General features: G+C 47.2%; 1 protein-coding gene across 3 annotated transcripts in view; it reads right to left on the reverse strand.

Moving 5' to 3' along the window:
* The window catches only part of SLC1A4 (solute carrier family 1 (glutamate/neutral amino acid transporter), member 4), a 35981-nt gene extending 23205 nt beyond the window's left edge, over nt 1–12776 (reverse strand). For 2 of the 3 annotated variants that reach the window (XM_011945300.1, XM_011945301.1), the window contains exon 1: nt 11041–11872. In XM_011945300.1, coding sequence (XP_011800690.1) covers nt 11041–11567 — 527 coding nt within the window. In that variant the 5' untranslated portion in view covers nt 11568–11872. Of the gene's footprint in view, nt 1–11040; nt 11873–12600 lie in introns of those variants that run through there. The other variant, XM_011945303.1, reaches the window with a different exon arrangement.
* Between the last annotated feature and the right edge of the window lie 947 nt (nt 12777–13723).

The following is a 13723-nucleotide window of genomic DNA, read 5'->3' on the forward strand; positions in this document are numbered from 1 at the left end:
TGATCTCCTGACCTCGTGATCCGCCCATCTCGGCCTCCCAAAGTGCTGGGATTACAGGCTTGAGCCACCACGCCCGGCCCATCAGTATTCTTAAAATTCAGTGTACAAAGTATCTGCTTTGAGATGTCCACTTCTAAAACCCTAACATGGTGTTCTCTCTCCACCCCCAGCTGACACTGCATCTTTTGCTTGATTTAAGCACCCTAACTGTGCCTGCGGTGCTGGGCCACAGTAGATACTTTTGAAGCCACTGATTTTCATTTTCGTCTCTCTCATGGTACTCCTTGATATCTGAGCTTAACTGTGTCCAACCAAGTCTCTAACTGCATTGCTTTCCTCTCACCTAGAGGTTAGGTACCATTGCAGTGGTTTGCAGTGTTGAGTGGTGCTGCCCACTAGTGAAATCCAAGGGTGTTTTTGTTGTTACAAAATTGAGGCATTCCTGAATTGGGGGGAGTGTGTGAGGAGAAATGCCAGGTCCCACACATTTGTCCTGTTCAGTGCAGTAGAGTCCTGTATAATGAATTGTCTCAAGGCCTTCCCATGTCTTTCATGACATACTTGTAGATAAGAACCTTATCTATAATTACTGAAGACTAAACTAATTCCAAAACAAGGTTCCTTTTTTCACAATTTGAACATACACTGAATTTTCCAGAAATGTAGTAACTTGTAAATTATGGGATGATTTTTGTTTTGTTTTGTTCAGAATGTTTCCAAATGTTATTCGTCTTCCTGGAAAATCACACCACCAGGGCAAATTGTAGAATCTGAGTCCCTAATTCCACACCCAGTGTCAAGTAACAGTCTGCATTTATAATTATCTCATTAGCAGTGATTCTGCGTTCAGGAGCAAGCATTCAACCACTTTATTTTAGAGCATGTATATATTGAAACACATTGTTTTTATTATAATTATTTTCCTTTTGTTTTGTATATTACAGTTACATCATATTGATATTTTGAAATTATGTGGGCAGGGACATTTTATTTATGGATTTCATCTTAGAATTAAGGATATTCTAAACATTTGTTATAAAGGGAGGACAATCGACCTGATGGAGCCCAAAATCTGTTCATGCAAATAGTTTTACTGAGGGCTTTGTGTAGGATGCTGGTCTTGATATACAAGAAATTCTATTCCAGCTGACAGTCCATTTGTTCTCACTTCCTGCAAGAAGAGTAAATCTAGAAGAGCAAAAGACTCTGGATCATTCTTAACAATTTGTGTCAAACTTACCCACTAATTCGTACTTCTATAAGAAGCTGGGTTGCTCACCTGGATCTCCAGGTAACTATTTGCAGTGTATTGGGTTTCAGAGGTAGCCAGGTCTGGCTGCAACCCAGCTGTGGCAGGCAGAGTCTAAGATGGCCTCCTGGTATTCACACCTTTGGGTAATCCCTTTAGTGTGGGTGGACCTATGACTTGCTTCTAATGAACAAATGCAGCAAAGGTGATGGGATATCCCATCCATGATTTGGTTACATAAGGTTGTAGCTTCCATTGTGCTAGCTGACTCTTCTTATTGTCTTCTGCTTGCATGCTTTGATGAAGCAAGCTGCTATGTTGGAAAGGCCCACGAGACTAGAAACTGCAGGTGGTCTGCAGCCAAGAGCCAACTGAGGCTCCCAGCCCAAACTTCAAGGAACTGAATTCTGCCAGCAACAACATGACCACAGAGGTGAATCTCTCCCCAGGTGGACCTGCGGGTAGGAACCTAGCCCTGACCAATAATACCTTAATTGCAGCCTTGTAAGAGACTCTGAAGCAGAGGACCCAACTAAACTGTGCCAAGATTCCTGACCCCAGAGAGACTGTAGGATAGTAAATATGTGAGATTTTAAGCTGTTTAAGCTGTTAAATGTGTAGTAGTTTGTTATACAGCAATATACCAGCCAATAAAGTTAATAAGATGCAAAAATTACTGCATTAGAACACTTAGGGTGCCCTCGCAGGACGGCCAGCATATACAGCTGCAACACAGCATTTCCCAAACTTGTCCACAGAACCTGAATTGCTTTTAGCATATTTAGAGAATACCAGAGTACATGCTTGCATTTAAGCGGAAAAAAATTAATCTTTAGCTGAATTAAATTGTTGCAAAACTGTGACCAGAAGTTTGATTCTTATCACAGCTAGATTTACTTTTTAAAAAGTAGAAACGGACTAGCAACTTATATTGGCTAGTTTTCAAAGTATAGATGAATAACAACTTACATTTGTTATTATTTCCATTACAAAGCAACTTTCTTACATATTTCAGTCTTGGGGGCTACGTTTGGCATCTCATTTCCATTTGCTGCCCTAGTCAGAAGCAGCAAGGGGCCCTGTGCCAACATCTCTCTGTTCTGTATCCACCACACAACAATCCTCAGTTGTTGACAGATGGAGCTGCTCTAAGGTTCTCTCTCCATGAGGACCGGGAAGTTCAGACAAGAGTTGGGTTAGAAGCCCTCCACTTTCCTCATGGGAAACAATTTCCCCGGCAAATACCTCACATCATTCAGGGATTAGCTGTTTCCTCAAATGGTGCAAGCACAGCCTTTCCCACAGCCTTGAAATGCATTCTCTTCTAAAGAGCACAACACTGTTTGTTTAATCCGTCTATCTGTCCTGCCCAATCTCTTCTTACAAGTAATAACCCAGTACCATCTTGCCCAGAACGGGCCCTGTCCTTAACCCAGAACATCTACACTTAACGGCCACTAGCACACCCACCTGTTTTCAGACTGTCTACAGTATCTAGTCTACAAAATCCAATGGGAACAGAGGGGTCCAGGAGCAAAAGAGCAACTTCTGCCCCCCAAAAATCAAGTTCCTAAGAAGAATGTGATGTTTTGACAGTTTCTGATAAAGTTAAACATACACGTATCATAGGACTCACCAATTCCTTTCCTAGTTTTTTGTTTTGTTTTGTTTTGAGACATAGTCTTGCTCTGTTGCCCAGGCTGGAGTGCAGTGGCAGATCTCAGCTCACTGCAGCCTCTGCCTCCTGGGTTCAAATGATTCTCCTGCCTCAGCCTCCCGAGTAGTTGGGACTACAGGTGTGCACACCACGCCTGGCTAATCTTTTTTTTTTTTTTTTGCTGAGATGGAGTCTCGCTGTTTCCCAGGCTGCAGTGCAGTGGCGTGATCTCGGCTCACTGCAAGCTCTGCCTCCCGGGTTCACACCATTCTCCTGCCTCAGCCTCCTGAGTAGCTGGGACTACAGGCGCCCGCCACCTTGCTCGGCTTGTTTTTGTATTTTTAGTAGAGATGGGGTTTCACTGTGTTAGCCAGGATGGTCTCGATCTCCTGATCTCTTGATCCGCCTTCCTCGGCCTCCCAAAGTGCTGGGATTACAGGCGGGAGCCACCGCACCCGGCCAATTTTTGTATTTTTAATGCAGACAGGGTTTCACCATGTTGACCAGGCTGGTCTCAAACTCCTGACCTGAAGTGATCTGCCCGCCTTGGCCTCCCAAAGTGCTAGAATTACAGGCGCGAGCCACCATGCCTGGCCCACTGCTAGATATTTACCCAAGAAATATGAAAATATATGCCTGCAAAAAGGACCTGTATGCATAACGGCATTATTCATAATAGTCAAAAACCCAAATGTCCATCAACAGATGAAGCGATACACAGATTATGAAATATCCATACAACGAAATACCACTTGGCAATAAAAAGGATCCAAGTGATATACACAACAACATGGATAATCTCAGCAACTCTGTGCTGAGCAAAACAAGACTGACGAAGGAGAGTACATACTGAATAATTCTGTTGATATAAAACTCTAGAAACAGCCAAACTCATTTATAGTGATAAAAAGCAGGTCAGCTGCCCAAGGCCGGGGGTGGAGAATGGGGATTGCTGAGAAGAGTTATAGGTGATGGAAAAGTTCAGTATCTTGATTGTGGTGGTGGTCACATGAGTTATCCATTTGTTAAAACTCATTGAACTGTACATTTAAAGTGGGTGCATTTATTGTATATAAATCATACCTTGAAATTGTTTAAAAACTTACATAAAAATATGGTAATAACTGATAGAGATTTTCCAACTAAAAAATACGTACATTCAATGGGTGGGCTGAACTTTTTTTTAGATTATACAGCTCATTTCTCACATAACAATCTCTGGGAAGGACTCTCCTGGTGGCAGTCCTTCCCACCAGGGTGGGGTGGCTGAAGCACGATAGAAAGCATCTTCCTTCACTTTCATCATCTGCTTGCCACAGACCAGGAGCAGGAGCAGTGCCCTCCTGCTGTCACCAAGGGCAAGGAGACGAGGCTGCCAGAGTAAAGCAACATGTTTCTCTGTCCTCTACTTTCCCTCTCTCCTTTGGCTTTCAGACACGGATGCTGCAGTAAACTCTGGTTCTTACTCTTGAGCTCTCTTCTAATCCAGGATCAGTTGCCTCTCCGGCAAACAATTTTTCTTCCCAGAGCTCTGTCTTCAGGCACTTTTCCCAACTCCTCACATTCACACAGTAGCTTCATGGGCTTTTGAAATCAGAGACATGGAGCTGGAAGGGATTTTAGAGGTGATCCGGTTCTATCCCCTCATTTAGCACATAGAGACACCAATGCCCAGTCACTGAGCATCTCCCATTTCTGCTCCATCTAGGCCAGCACCATCCAACTGAAATGTCTGCATTTGTGCAGTCCAGTATGGCAGCCTTGCAGCTATAGAGCACTTGAAATGTGGCCAGTGCTACCAAGGAACTGATTTTTAAGTTTTATTTACACTTGAAGTAATTTTAAGTAGCCACATGTGGCTAGTGTCTATTGTATTGGACAGCCCAGATGTACAGTACTGAGATCCAGAGTCCAGAAGTCAGGAGGACCAAATGGTCATCCTGTGTTCACCTCTGCACATCACCCACTTTCAATGGGTTTAGGATGCTTCTAAGCACTGAGCTCCTCATCTTATTCAAGTTTGCAAATATTTCCTTTTTCCGTTGTTTGATCCTGACAGATCTACTTGAATTACATATGTATTAGGCCAAAGTTTCTCAAATATCAGTAGACCATTAAATCAATGTATTGGCTTTAACCAGTATTTTATAAATGATGAAATACATTAGACAAAAATATCAGCATGTATCACACTTAAAATATTGTTTGGTGGAGCCTGTGTTTTGGTTTGAGTATGTGAGAGTGGGGGGTAGGGTATAGTGTGGATGCCATAATGTAAAATGTATTTCTTAGGGTAGGTCAAAATTAAAAACATGTGTGAAACCTCTAAGATACACGACTTAAATCTAGAGGCCCAAGTCAGTCCAAACTAGGAGATAATGAATGAACAAGCTTTTCCAGTGCTATCTTTGAATACATTAGTTAAAACAAACAGAAAAACTAGTATGAAATGAGGTTGAACTGGCCAATGTAGAACCACTGTGGGAGGTGCTGTGCAGACCCATGCAACTCACACAGTGAAAAACTTCAAAGACATTCTTTCTGTAACATCTGATACTGTTTGTTCTTCTGATCCTATTGTCAAGGGTGGTATACATTTCTCTGTTCTATATGAAAAGAATGTAAAACAATTTACTTTTGCTTGGGCATATTTTGTTCCAGAATTATTTCCTTTTCTTTAAGTTCAAAAATTCCTTTACCAAATCTATTAAAATTTCAAAGACTCATCAGAACAGGATACGGCACAGTATGTACACCTGATGAATATTTATTATCCCTAGTATTTATTGTTACAGAGCCAGTTAACAGGGATGTGCCCCTTCAGATCTTGGTACCCCCTACAAGGCTGAGCTGAGGAAGGGCTGGGACTGGTGGACTTGCACTCTGATGATGGGGGTGTGAATCTATCCTCTCTTTAAGGCCTCCATCCAGTTTTAGATTCCAGCTGGAAAGGGTAGGGCTGAACCCCTGGAGTGGGGAACTTTTGGGGGAAATTAGATTAAGAGCAGCACTCATGCTCAATATCAAATAGCCCTCAGCTGTCCCTGAGAAGCTGGGACACACTAGAATATTAGCAAAGCACTCATATATTAACTCATTTAATCCTCACAACCATTCTAGATAGTAGATCTCATTAGCCTCATTTTACAGGTAAGGACACTCAGGCACAGAGAGGACAGATGACTTGTGCATGTACAGCGAGTACGTCATAGAGCTGGGCTTCAAATCCAGGTGGTTGGCTTTAGTGTCTGCTCTTCAGCACTACCCACCTCCCTAGACTGATGCTTTTTTCTGTCTCTAAACTATTCAGGTGTCCTCCTGGGTGGTAAAAGAAATGGTCAGGAGTTAAAACCTTTTTTTAAAAAAAATTACAAGCTGCTATTATTTTCCTTTCATCACTAGATAGCGCTGGAAAAGCTTGTTCATTCATTATCTCCTAGTTTGGACTGACTTGGGCCTCTAGATTTAAGTCGTGTATCTTAGAGGTTTCACACATGTTTTTAACTTTGACCTACCATAAGAAATACATTTTACATTATGGCATCCACACTATACCCGCTCCCCACTCTCACATACTCAATTAATTTGGATCCTTGTTAGATGTGCTAAGTCTTCATCTTGCCTATAGAAGAGAGAGACATGGGCATAGTTTTAACAACCCGCCACAGTCATAATGAAAAGAAATTGTTCACAACTCACTCCTCAACTTTGCTGGCTAATATTACCATTTTTTAATTAAAAAAATATGGAACGCTTCACGTTGGAACATCGCATTGTGTGTCATCCTTGCACAGAGGCCGTGCTTGTCTTCGCTGTATTGTTCCAGTTTTAGTATACGTGCTGCCAAGGCAAGCACAGGGGGCTAATATTAAATCTCAGCCTCTCATAGTTTTTTTTTTTTTTTTTGCACCTATTCAAGAAATGTGTTCTCGAGAAGCACCATACCTATTCACACCTGTCTTTGAGAAGGAGGTAAGTCCGGCACACCTCCCTCTGAGAAGGGAAAGGCTCAGAGCATGGTTTGCTATTAAGAAAATTAGCACGAGCAGAGAAAAAAAAACCCCTAGAAAACTGGGCAACAGATAAAATCCTAATTGTATTTACTATACACATGGCCACAGCCTACTATCCTACTGCAAGATGGTGGCCCTCGGCCATTCTTCTGGCTGCCAGCACAGACCACAGCCCTGGGCCTAGGCTCTGTCCCTACCTGCCTCCTTGGCAGTTACGCCCTGGTTCTCCATTTGAAAACTACAAACTTTAGAGCCCAAAGGAATGTTAGAAACCAGTTGCCTCAATCCCTTCAATTTACAGCAGAGGTCAACTGGAGATCATAAGCATGTAAGGCAGGGGAAAAAGAAACTGGAATGTCAGCGAGGATCTGTGGGGACTTCTGTCCCATTTCAGAACGGAAGGCTCTTCTGTGTTTAGTTTTGACTTTTCTCCACTTTTCAAGTTTTCCATAGTGTGAATCTATTAATTAGTAGTCTAAAACATAGTCAGCTACTGTTCACTTCTCCTCCAGATGCCATGTGGTTCCCAATATACCTAAAGACTACATTAGCTTCAAGTCATCTTGAATTCCCCTAAACATTCCTTTTCTTCCCATCTAGCCTCCTTTATTTCAGGTTATGGAAAGAGGGCCATCCCCATTAGCTCAGATGAACTGGAAAACCCAATTACTCTAGTTATAACAAGAGCACAGGTGTATTGGGCCAGCACTGTTCTAACAGCTTCAGAACCCAGAAGAGCTTTAGAGCTCTGAGACACAACCCAGCTAACCCTCAGAACAATCCTGCGAGGTAGGTACCATCATGATTCCCATGATAAAGATGAGGAAACCAAGGAATGGAAAAGTTATGGACATATCCCACAACCAGTAAGCATTGTTAGGGACCAAGAAGTTCCACAATGACTAGTTTCCAGATAACCTGTTTCTGTCTCTTTGGTGCCCAACCATTTCATTTTGGATGAAAAGCCACAAGTCAACCACTTAGGTCACACATGGTTCTGAAAGTCCTATACTGTTCTGGATTCCCAGGCACAGAACTCCAGGCTGCTCAAGAAGAGACTATGATTCTTCCACCTGCCAGCTACTATTGGCCATCCCTTCTCAGTGCTTCTAGCGCCAGCCTTCTCATCCCAATTCTCTATTCTACATTGTTATTTATAATCCATTGTGTGCTGGGAGATCAAACCACTCAGCAATGACATTCTGAATTAAAAAAAATATATACACATGTAATGAACACCTACTAGCTTCATCTCTTTCTGACTTGTAGTTCCAGCTTTAAAAACCAAATTAGAAATCATGATGGGGAGACCCTGGGGAATTTTGGGGCACTTTACCATCAGGAAAGGGTATGGACTTTAGCACAAAGCCTTGGCAGCAGCTATGCTGACTCATCAGAGGCCTTTCCCACTCTTCCAGGTGTTTAAGTTCTGAGCAGCTACCTGGAGAGGGCCTGCTGGATAACTGAGGTGTTTACTGGCAGAGTCTCATTTCATTCATGTGCCCCTAGGAAGAAAGGAATGGGCGCTGCATTTCCAAAGAAGATGCCCAGAGTCACAAGAAATCCACATCCATGAGGTTTCCTTGAAGGAAGCAATTTTTAAAATTTGACGTCAGAGACTCCAGACTCAGGAAGTGTTTCCGGGTGGCTTGGGACTTAGTTTCCTTTCACAAGCTGCTCAGCCTAAGACCAAACCTCAGCAGGTGCACACATACTTTCCTTCACCCGAGGAGCTCAGCCTCCATGCTGGCTGGAGGAAAGGGGCATTTGTCTTGACCCAGTCATGTGCCTACCAGGTTCCTCTCTGGACCCAGAGAAAGCATTTCTGAGATAGCCGCACTAGACTAGGCAGGTGACATTACTAAGGCATGTTGACTTGGAGGAAGAGGGACTAGGAGAAATAGAGAGAATCCTGCACTGTGGGGTAGGAGACCCACAGTCCTTCTAATCTCTTCTTTGTAAGCCACTCCATGACCTTGAGCAAATCGCTTAATCTCTGTCTCAGTTTCCTCAGTCACAAAATAGGATATACCACCTGTCCTACCTTTATCCGTGAGCTGCTGGATTAGATGCAGTTGGCTGTTGGAAGAATTGTGAAACACTACCTATCCCCAACAAGCCACAACAAAGCCTCTCTTAGCCCTCCAAGCAGGTGCGGCCCAAGTCATTGAAAAGCTGCACCCACACTACTAAGCTATGATGCTGGGTACACCATTCATGTCAGAAGCAGGAGCTGAAGGGGCTTGGGTCTAAAACTAGAAAACGATGATCAGGAAACAAGAAGTCCCTTCTGGAGCTGGAGATAATGAGGTACCCCCCTACCACCACTGCCCCCTCTTCTGGAGATAAAAGATCCTATTGAGGCTCCCGGTGTGGGACCACTAGCAGGGCAGAGCTGAACATCCATTCTCCCTCCCTGGGTCACAGATCCCTGCAAAAAATAATCCTTCAACCCCAGAATTGCCTTCCCTCCCTGAGAGAGCTGACCGACATCCTGCAGGTAATAAGCTAAAGGTGCTCTCAACCTCAGGAGACTTCCTTTCAGCACTCACCTAAAAGTTAGTTCCCAAACTTAAAGTGTCTAGACTCCAATATCAAGCTGCCAGTCACAGAACAAAGGCTGTGATCTAGACCAGCCTGGGCAGCATAGTGAAATCCCATCTCTAAACTAGCTGGGTGTGGTGGTGTGCACCTGTAATCTCAGCTACTCTGGAGACTGTGGCAGGAGGATCGCTGAAGCCTAGGAGTTCGGGGATGCAGTGAGCTAGGATCCCAACACTGCACTCCAGTCTGGGCAACAGAGCAAGATCCATACTCTAAAAAAAAAAAAAAGAAAGCTGTGATCCACTTAAAGTCCTAACAGGCCACCACTATCTGCCCTTTTGTCAGGAACTTTTGGTCTCCCTCATGAGAGTGTTTTTTTTGTTTTCTTTCTTTCTTTTTCTTTTCTTTTTCTTTTTCTTCTTTTTTAAAATACAGATGTCCTAGATTTTTGTTGTTGCTTTAAATGAACAATCTCTCTCTTAAGTGCAGACAGCCATCACATTTTCCAGAAGGAGAAATGGAAACAGTGGAAAGGCAAGTCACTTTGCCCAGGGTTTGCTGTTTTTCACAACCTCAGCAATGAGGAGCTTTGCCTCAATAACTCAAGACAAAATATATTAATAACTCCAAGGCTCAGAATCCAAAATCATCAGAAACCTGGAGAGGGAGCCAGCTGGACTCCTCACTCAACTGAACCTGGTTAGATCAGTAAATGCCTCCAGGCTGCAGTTTTCCCATTTGTGAACTTTGGGCTAATGGAGAAACCAGGAGAGACCAAGGTTTTGGATAAGTCACAGAAAGGATACTACATCATCTCAAAGGACGAAATGCAACTTCTAAGAATTACAAAAAGCAGGCAAAGCTAAGTGAAGATGCTTCTCTCCCTCCCCTCTAGAACTCACACTTTGGCACAAAGAAAGGCCTTTGAAACACAACACTCTGCAGTGGTCTTTACTGCGGTGGACAGCAACCTGTCCCAAGCCCCAAGCCCTAAGCCCTCAGGAGAGGCATGTTTCTGGGCAATACACCTCGCTCAACTAACCTCAGTCCTACTATCTGTGGGTCCACTGATAACTGCAGAAAATTGTCAGCTTCCTTCGCAGCCAAGGACTGTAACAGAGAAGGCCATAGATTGCAAGCCAGATGACCCAACAGGCAAAACTTAACCAATGCTCCCAGAAGCTTTTAGGCACCATGTGGGAGAAAATGAGGGGAAGCCACTGGGGCGTGGTCGGAACATTTTTACCGGGGAGAGCAGCGCGAGAGTATGAGTAAAGAACAGGTGGGGCTCTTCCCTTAACACACGCCCACCTAACGGTGGGGACTGGTTCTTGCTCAAAGATGCGGCCCTGCTCTTTCGATTGTGCGGTGCGCCCCAGCTGTTTGCAAAGGTGTGGTCAGCACGCAAAGACTCCAGACGTCATTTTGATATTTTTAAAACGTTAAACGCCACCAGCAGCCAACTAAGAATTAACTCTTAGGAGTATACACTCCTAAGTGCATATGTGTGTATGAACTGGAGGGCATCCTAGAGCTGGCGTCTCCCACTGGGCCCTGGGCGAGGTGGAGAGTGTTACCTGGCCAGGTCGAGGAAAGAGTCCACCGTCTCTTTGGGGACAGGAGGAGGCCCCGAGTCCTCCAGCCCCAAGTCGCTGGACTGAAGGGTCTGAGCACCGGATCCCGGTTTGATGATGAACGCCAAGGCCACGGCGAGCGCCGAGGCACTCAGCGTGGTGAGGCCAAAGTAGGCGACAGCGATGCCGCCCAGACGCCCGAGGGAGCTGGCATCGAGGGAGGCGGCGCCCGACACCAGGCTGCAGACCACTAGCGGCAGGATGATCATGCGCAGCATGCGGAGCAGCATCTCGCCGGGGAAGGCCAGGTAGGTGACCTGTGTGCGGCTCAGACTGAGCCCGCGCAACGCCGCGCCCAGGCCCGCGCCCGCCAGCACCCCAGACACGGTGAGCAGCACCAGCGCTTGGCGCCGCAGGAAGCCCGCGCAACGCCGCGAGCGTCCAGCCGCTGTCCCCGGAGCTCCGGGCCCGGCCGCAGGCCCCGCCTGGGCGCTGTCAAGGTAGCCGTTGGTCTCGTTGCTCTTCTCCATGGCGCTGCACGCCGCTCCGAGCTAGAGGTGGCAGGGGACGTGGGCTCTGGCAAAAGACGGGGCTCCCAATGAATGGTCAGTCGGCGATGGTGAGGTCGGCCAGCTGTGCTTCGCAGGTTCTGGGAAGCTGCCCCGGGGGTCTCCCGGCCTGGCGCAGGAACAGGTGCGAGAAAGGCGAGGAGAAGCGCGGAGTGTGGGTTGGAGCCGCGGACGGAGAGGATCGCGCCGCGCCCAGCCTCCCCGGAGCAGCGGCAGGCTGGAGATGATGCAAGCGGGAGGCGCAAGCGAGGACGCAGACGGGGAAGGAGGAGGGAGCGGGAGCGGGAGCGGGAGTGTGAGAGGCCGCGGCCCCAGCCCGCCCACTTCACGCCCGCCGCCCCGCCCCCTGCGGCGCTGGCCAATCACAGCCCGGGAGCCGCCGCCGGGAGCCTCTGGTCCCCACCCGGGTCGGGGGTGCCGCGGGGGGCGGCCGGGCAGGAGGCTCCACCCGAGGCTGCTGGGGCGCGGGCGGCGCCGGGCAATCCTGGCGCCAATAGCTGCCTCCTTACCCGGCTAACGGAGGCCGGCTCCGGGCGACCGCGGGGAAGTGCGGACTGAAGGCCCGCCCGGGCTCGTTGGCACCTGCCGGGCCCTCTCCCGCGGCCGGGATCTGAGTCCTCGGGGCCAGGGGGCCCGGGAGAACTTGGAACGCAGCGGCGTTCCTCCTCCTAAGGACTGTGGGAGGGGAGAGGAGGGAGGGGAGGGTTTCTCCCTCCCAGGTGGTGCTTTCGCCTCCGCGCCGCCCGCGCTCCTCTCCAGAGCTCGCCGGCCTATCCCGCCAGGGGGCCGCGCCCGGTGAGGGGGTCCAGGGCGGTCCTGCCGCCGCGTCCCCTCCTGCGGAAGATCCCTTCTTCCAGGGGTCCTTAGGGGCTCGTGCGGTAAAGTACGCCATGGTGTGCAGCAAGGCCCGGCTCTGAGACAAAGGATTGACCGGAGGATGGATGAATGAGGGGAGCCTTCCCACGCGCTCATTAGGGCTGTAACGCAGCCCCACCGCGACAGAAAGGGGGCTCGCGGTGCCAGCAAACCCGGCGCGCCTGGGCCGCGCCACCGCGCGCACTGGGGCGCTCCTGGGCGTGTGTCCTGGGGCTACCAGGATGGGGCTGGGTTGCCCGCCTGGCAGCTGTCTGCAGTATGGGCGTTTAAGACGCAAAACTCTTCTAGAAGAAACAGAGCTCTCACGCCACCTCTTCCAGTTGGTTTCTGCCACGTAACCCAAGCTGAAACACAAGCCACTGGATTTTAACCTCTTCCATTACCAGGCCTGAGCCCTGGCGCGAAAACAGCCAGACGGCGGTTTGGCCATTCTGAATGGTTCCTCATTGTTCACATTCTGTGGATTTCCTGTTTATTTCATCTTTTATTTGATATCTGCTTTGGCCACGCGAGTTACAAGGGAAACTTCTGCTGAGTCTTTTTACTGTGTCACAGTTATTATATTTTTACATTTTCTTATTATGCTTGTGAATTGTTCTTTAAAGACTTCCGTGAGTGAAGTCTTTTTTTTTTCCTCCTTCCTTCCTTCCTTCCCATTCTTCCCGTTCTTTCCTTTCTTTCCTCTCTTTCTGGGACAAGGTCTCGCTGTGTTGCCTAGGCTGGTTTCCCAATTCCTGGGCTTATGGGCTCCTCCTTGGTAGCTGGCACCACCCACTGTGCCAGGCAAGGGAAGACTTAATTGTGGCTAACCTCAATTAAGGAGGAAGGCAATTTACTATAGATTTCTTGCTAAAAAGGGGTCATCTTAAAACATGTCGTGACGTATTTGTGCAAATCAAAATGTCTTCATAAGGAACTTTAAGGAGCTGTCCAAATTTTGAGACTGAGTATTTTATTGCTTGGAGCCAGCCAGCTATTGGCTAGAACTTGTAGAGATTTTGTGTGTGTGTGTGTGTGTGTGTGTGTGGTGGGGGGGGAGGGGGGAGGGGGGTGTCAGATGAAGAGTTGCATATATTTGCACTGAAGAAAGACTAATTCCTGCAGACACACACTGTGTTTTGCCAATCAGCCCTTCCCTTTATTTTGACTATCACGTTTATGCAAAAGACGCTCAAATAATGCTCCAGAAATGAGTCTCCAACTGCCTGTTTTACATCTCCACCTGAATATCCAGCAGGCAT

The sequence above is a fragment of the Colobus angolensis genome, unplaced genomic scaffold (assembly GCF_000951035.1).
Source record: "Colobus angolensis palliatus isolate OR3802 unplaced genomic scaffold, Cang.pa_1.0 Scaffold24, whole genome shotgun sequence".
Classification (NCBI taxonomy): Eukaryota; Metazoa; Chordata; class Mammalia; order Primates; family Cercopithecidae; genus Colobus; species Colobus angolensis.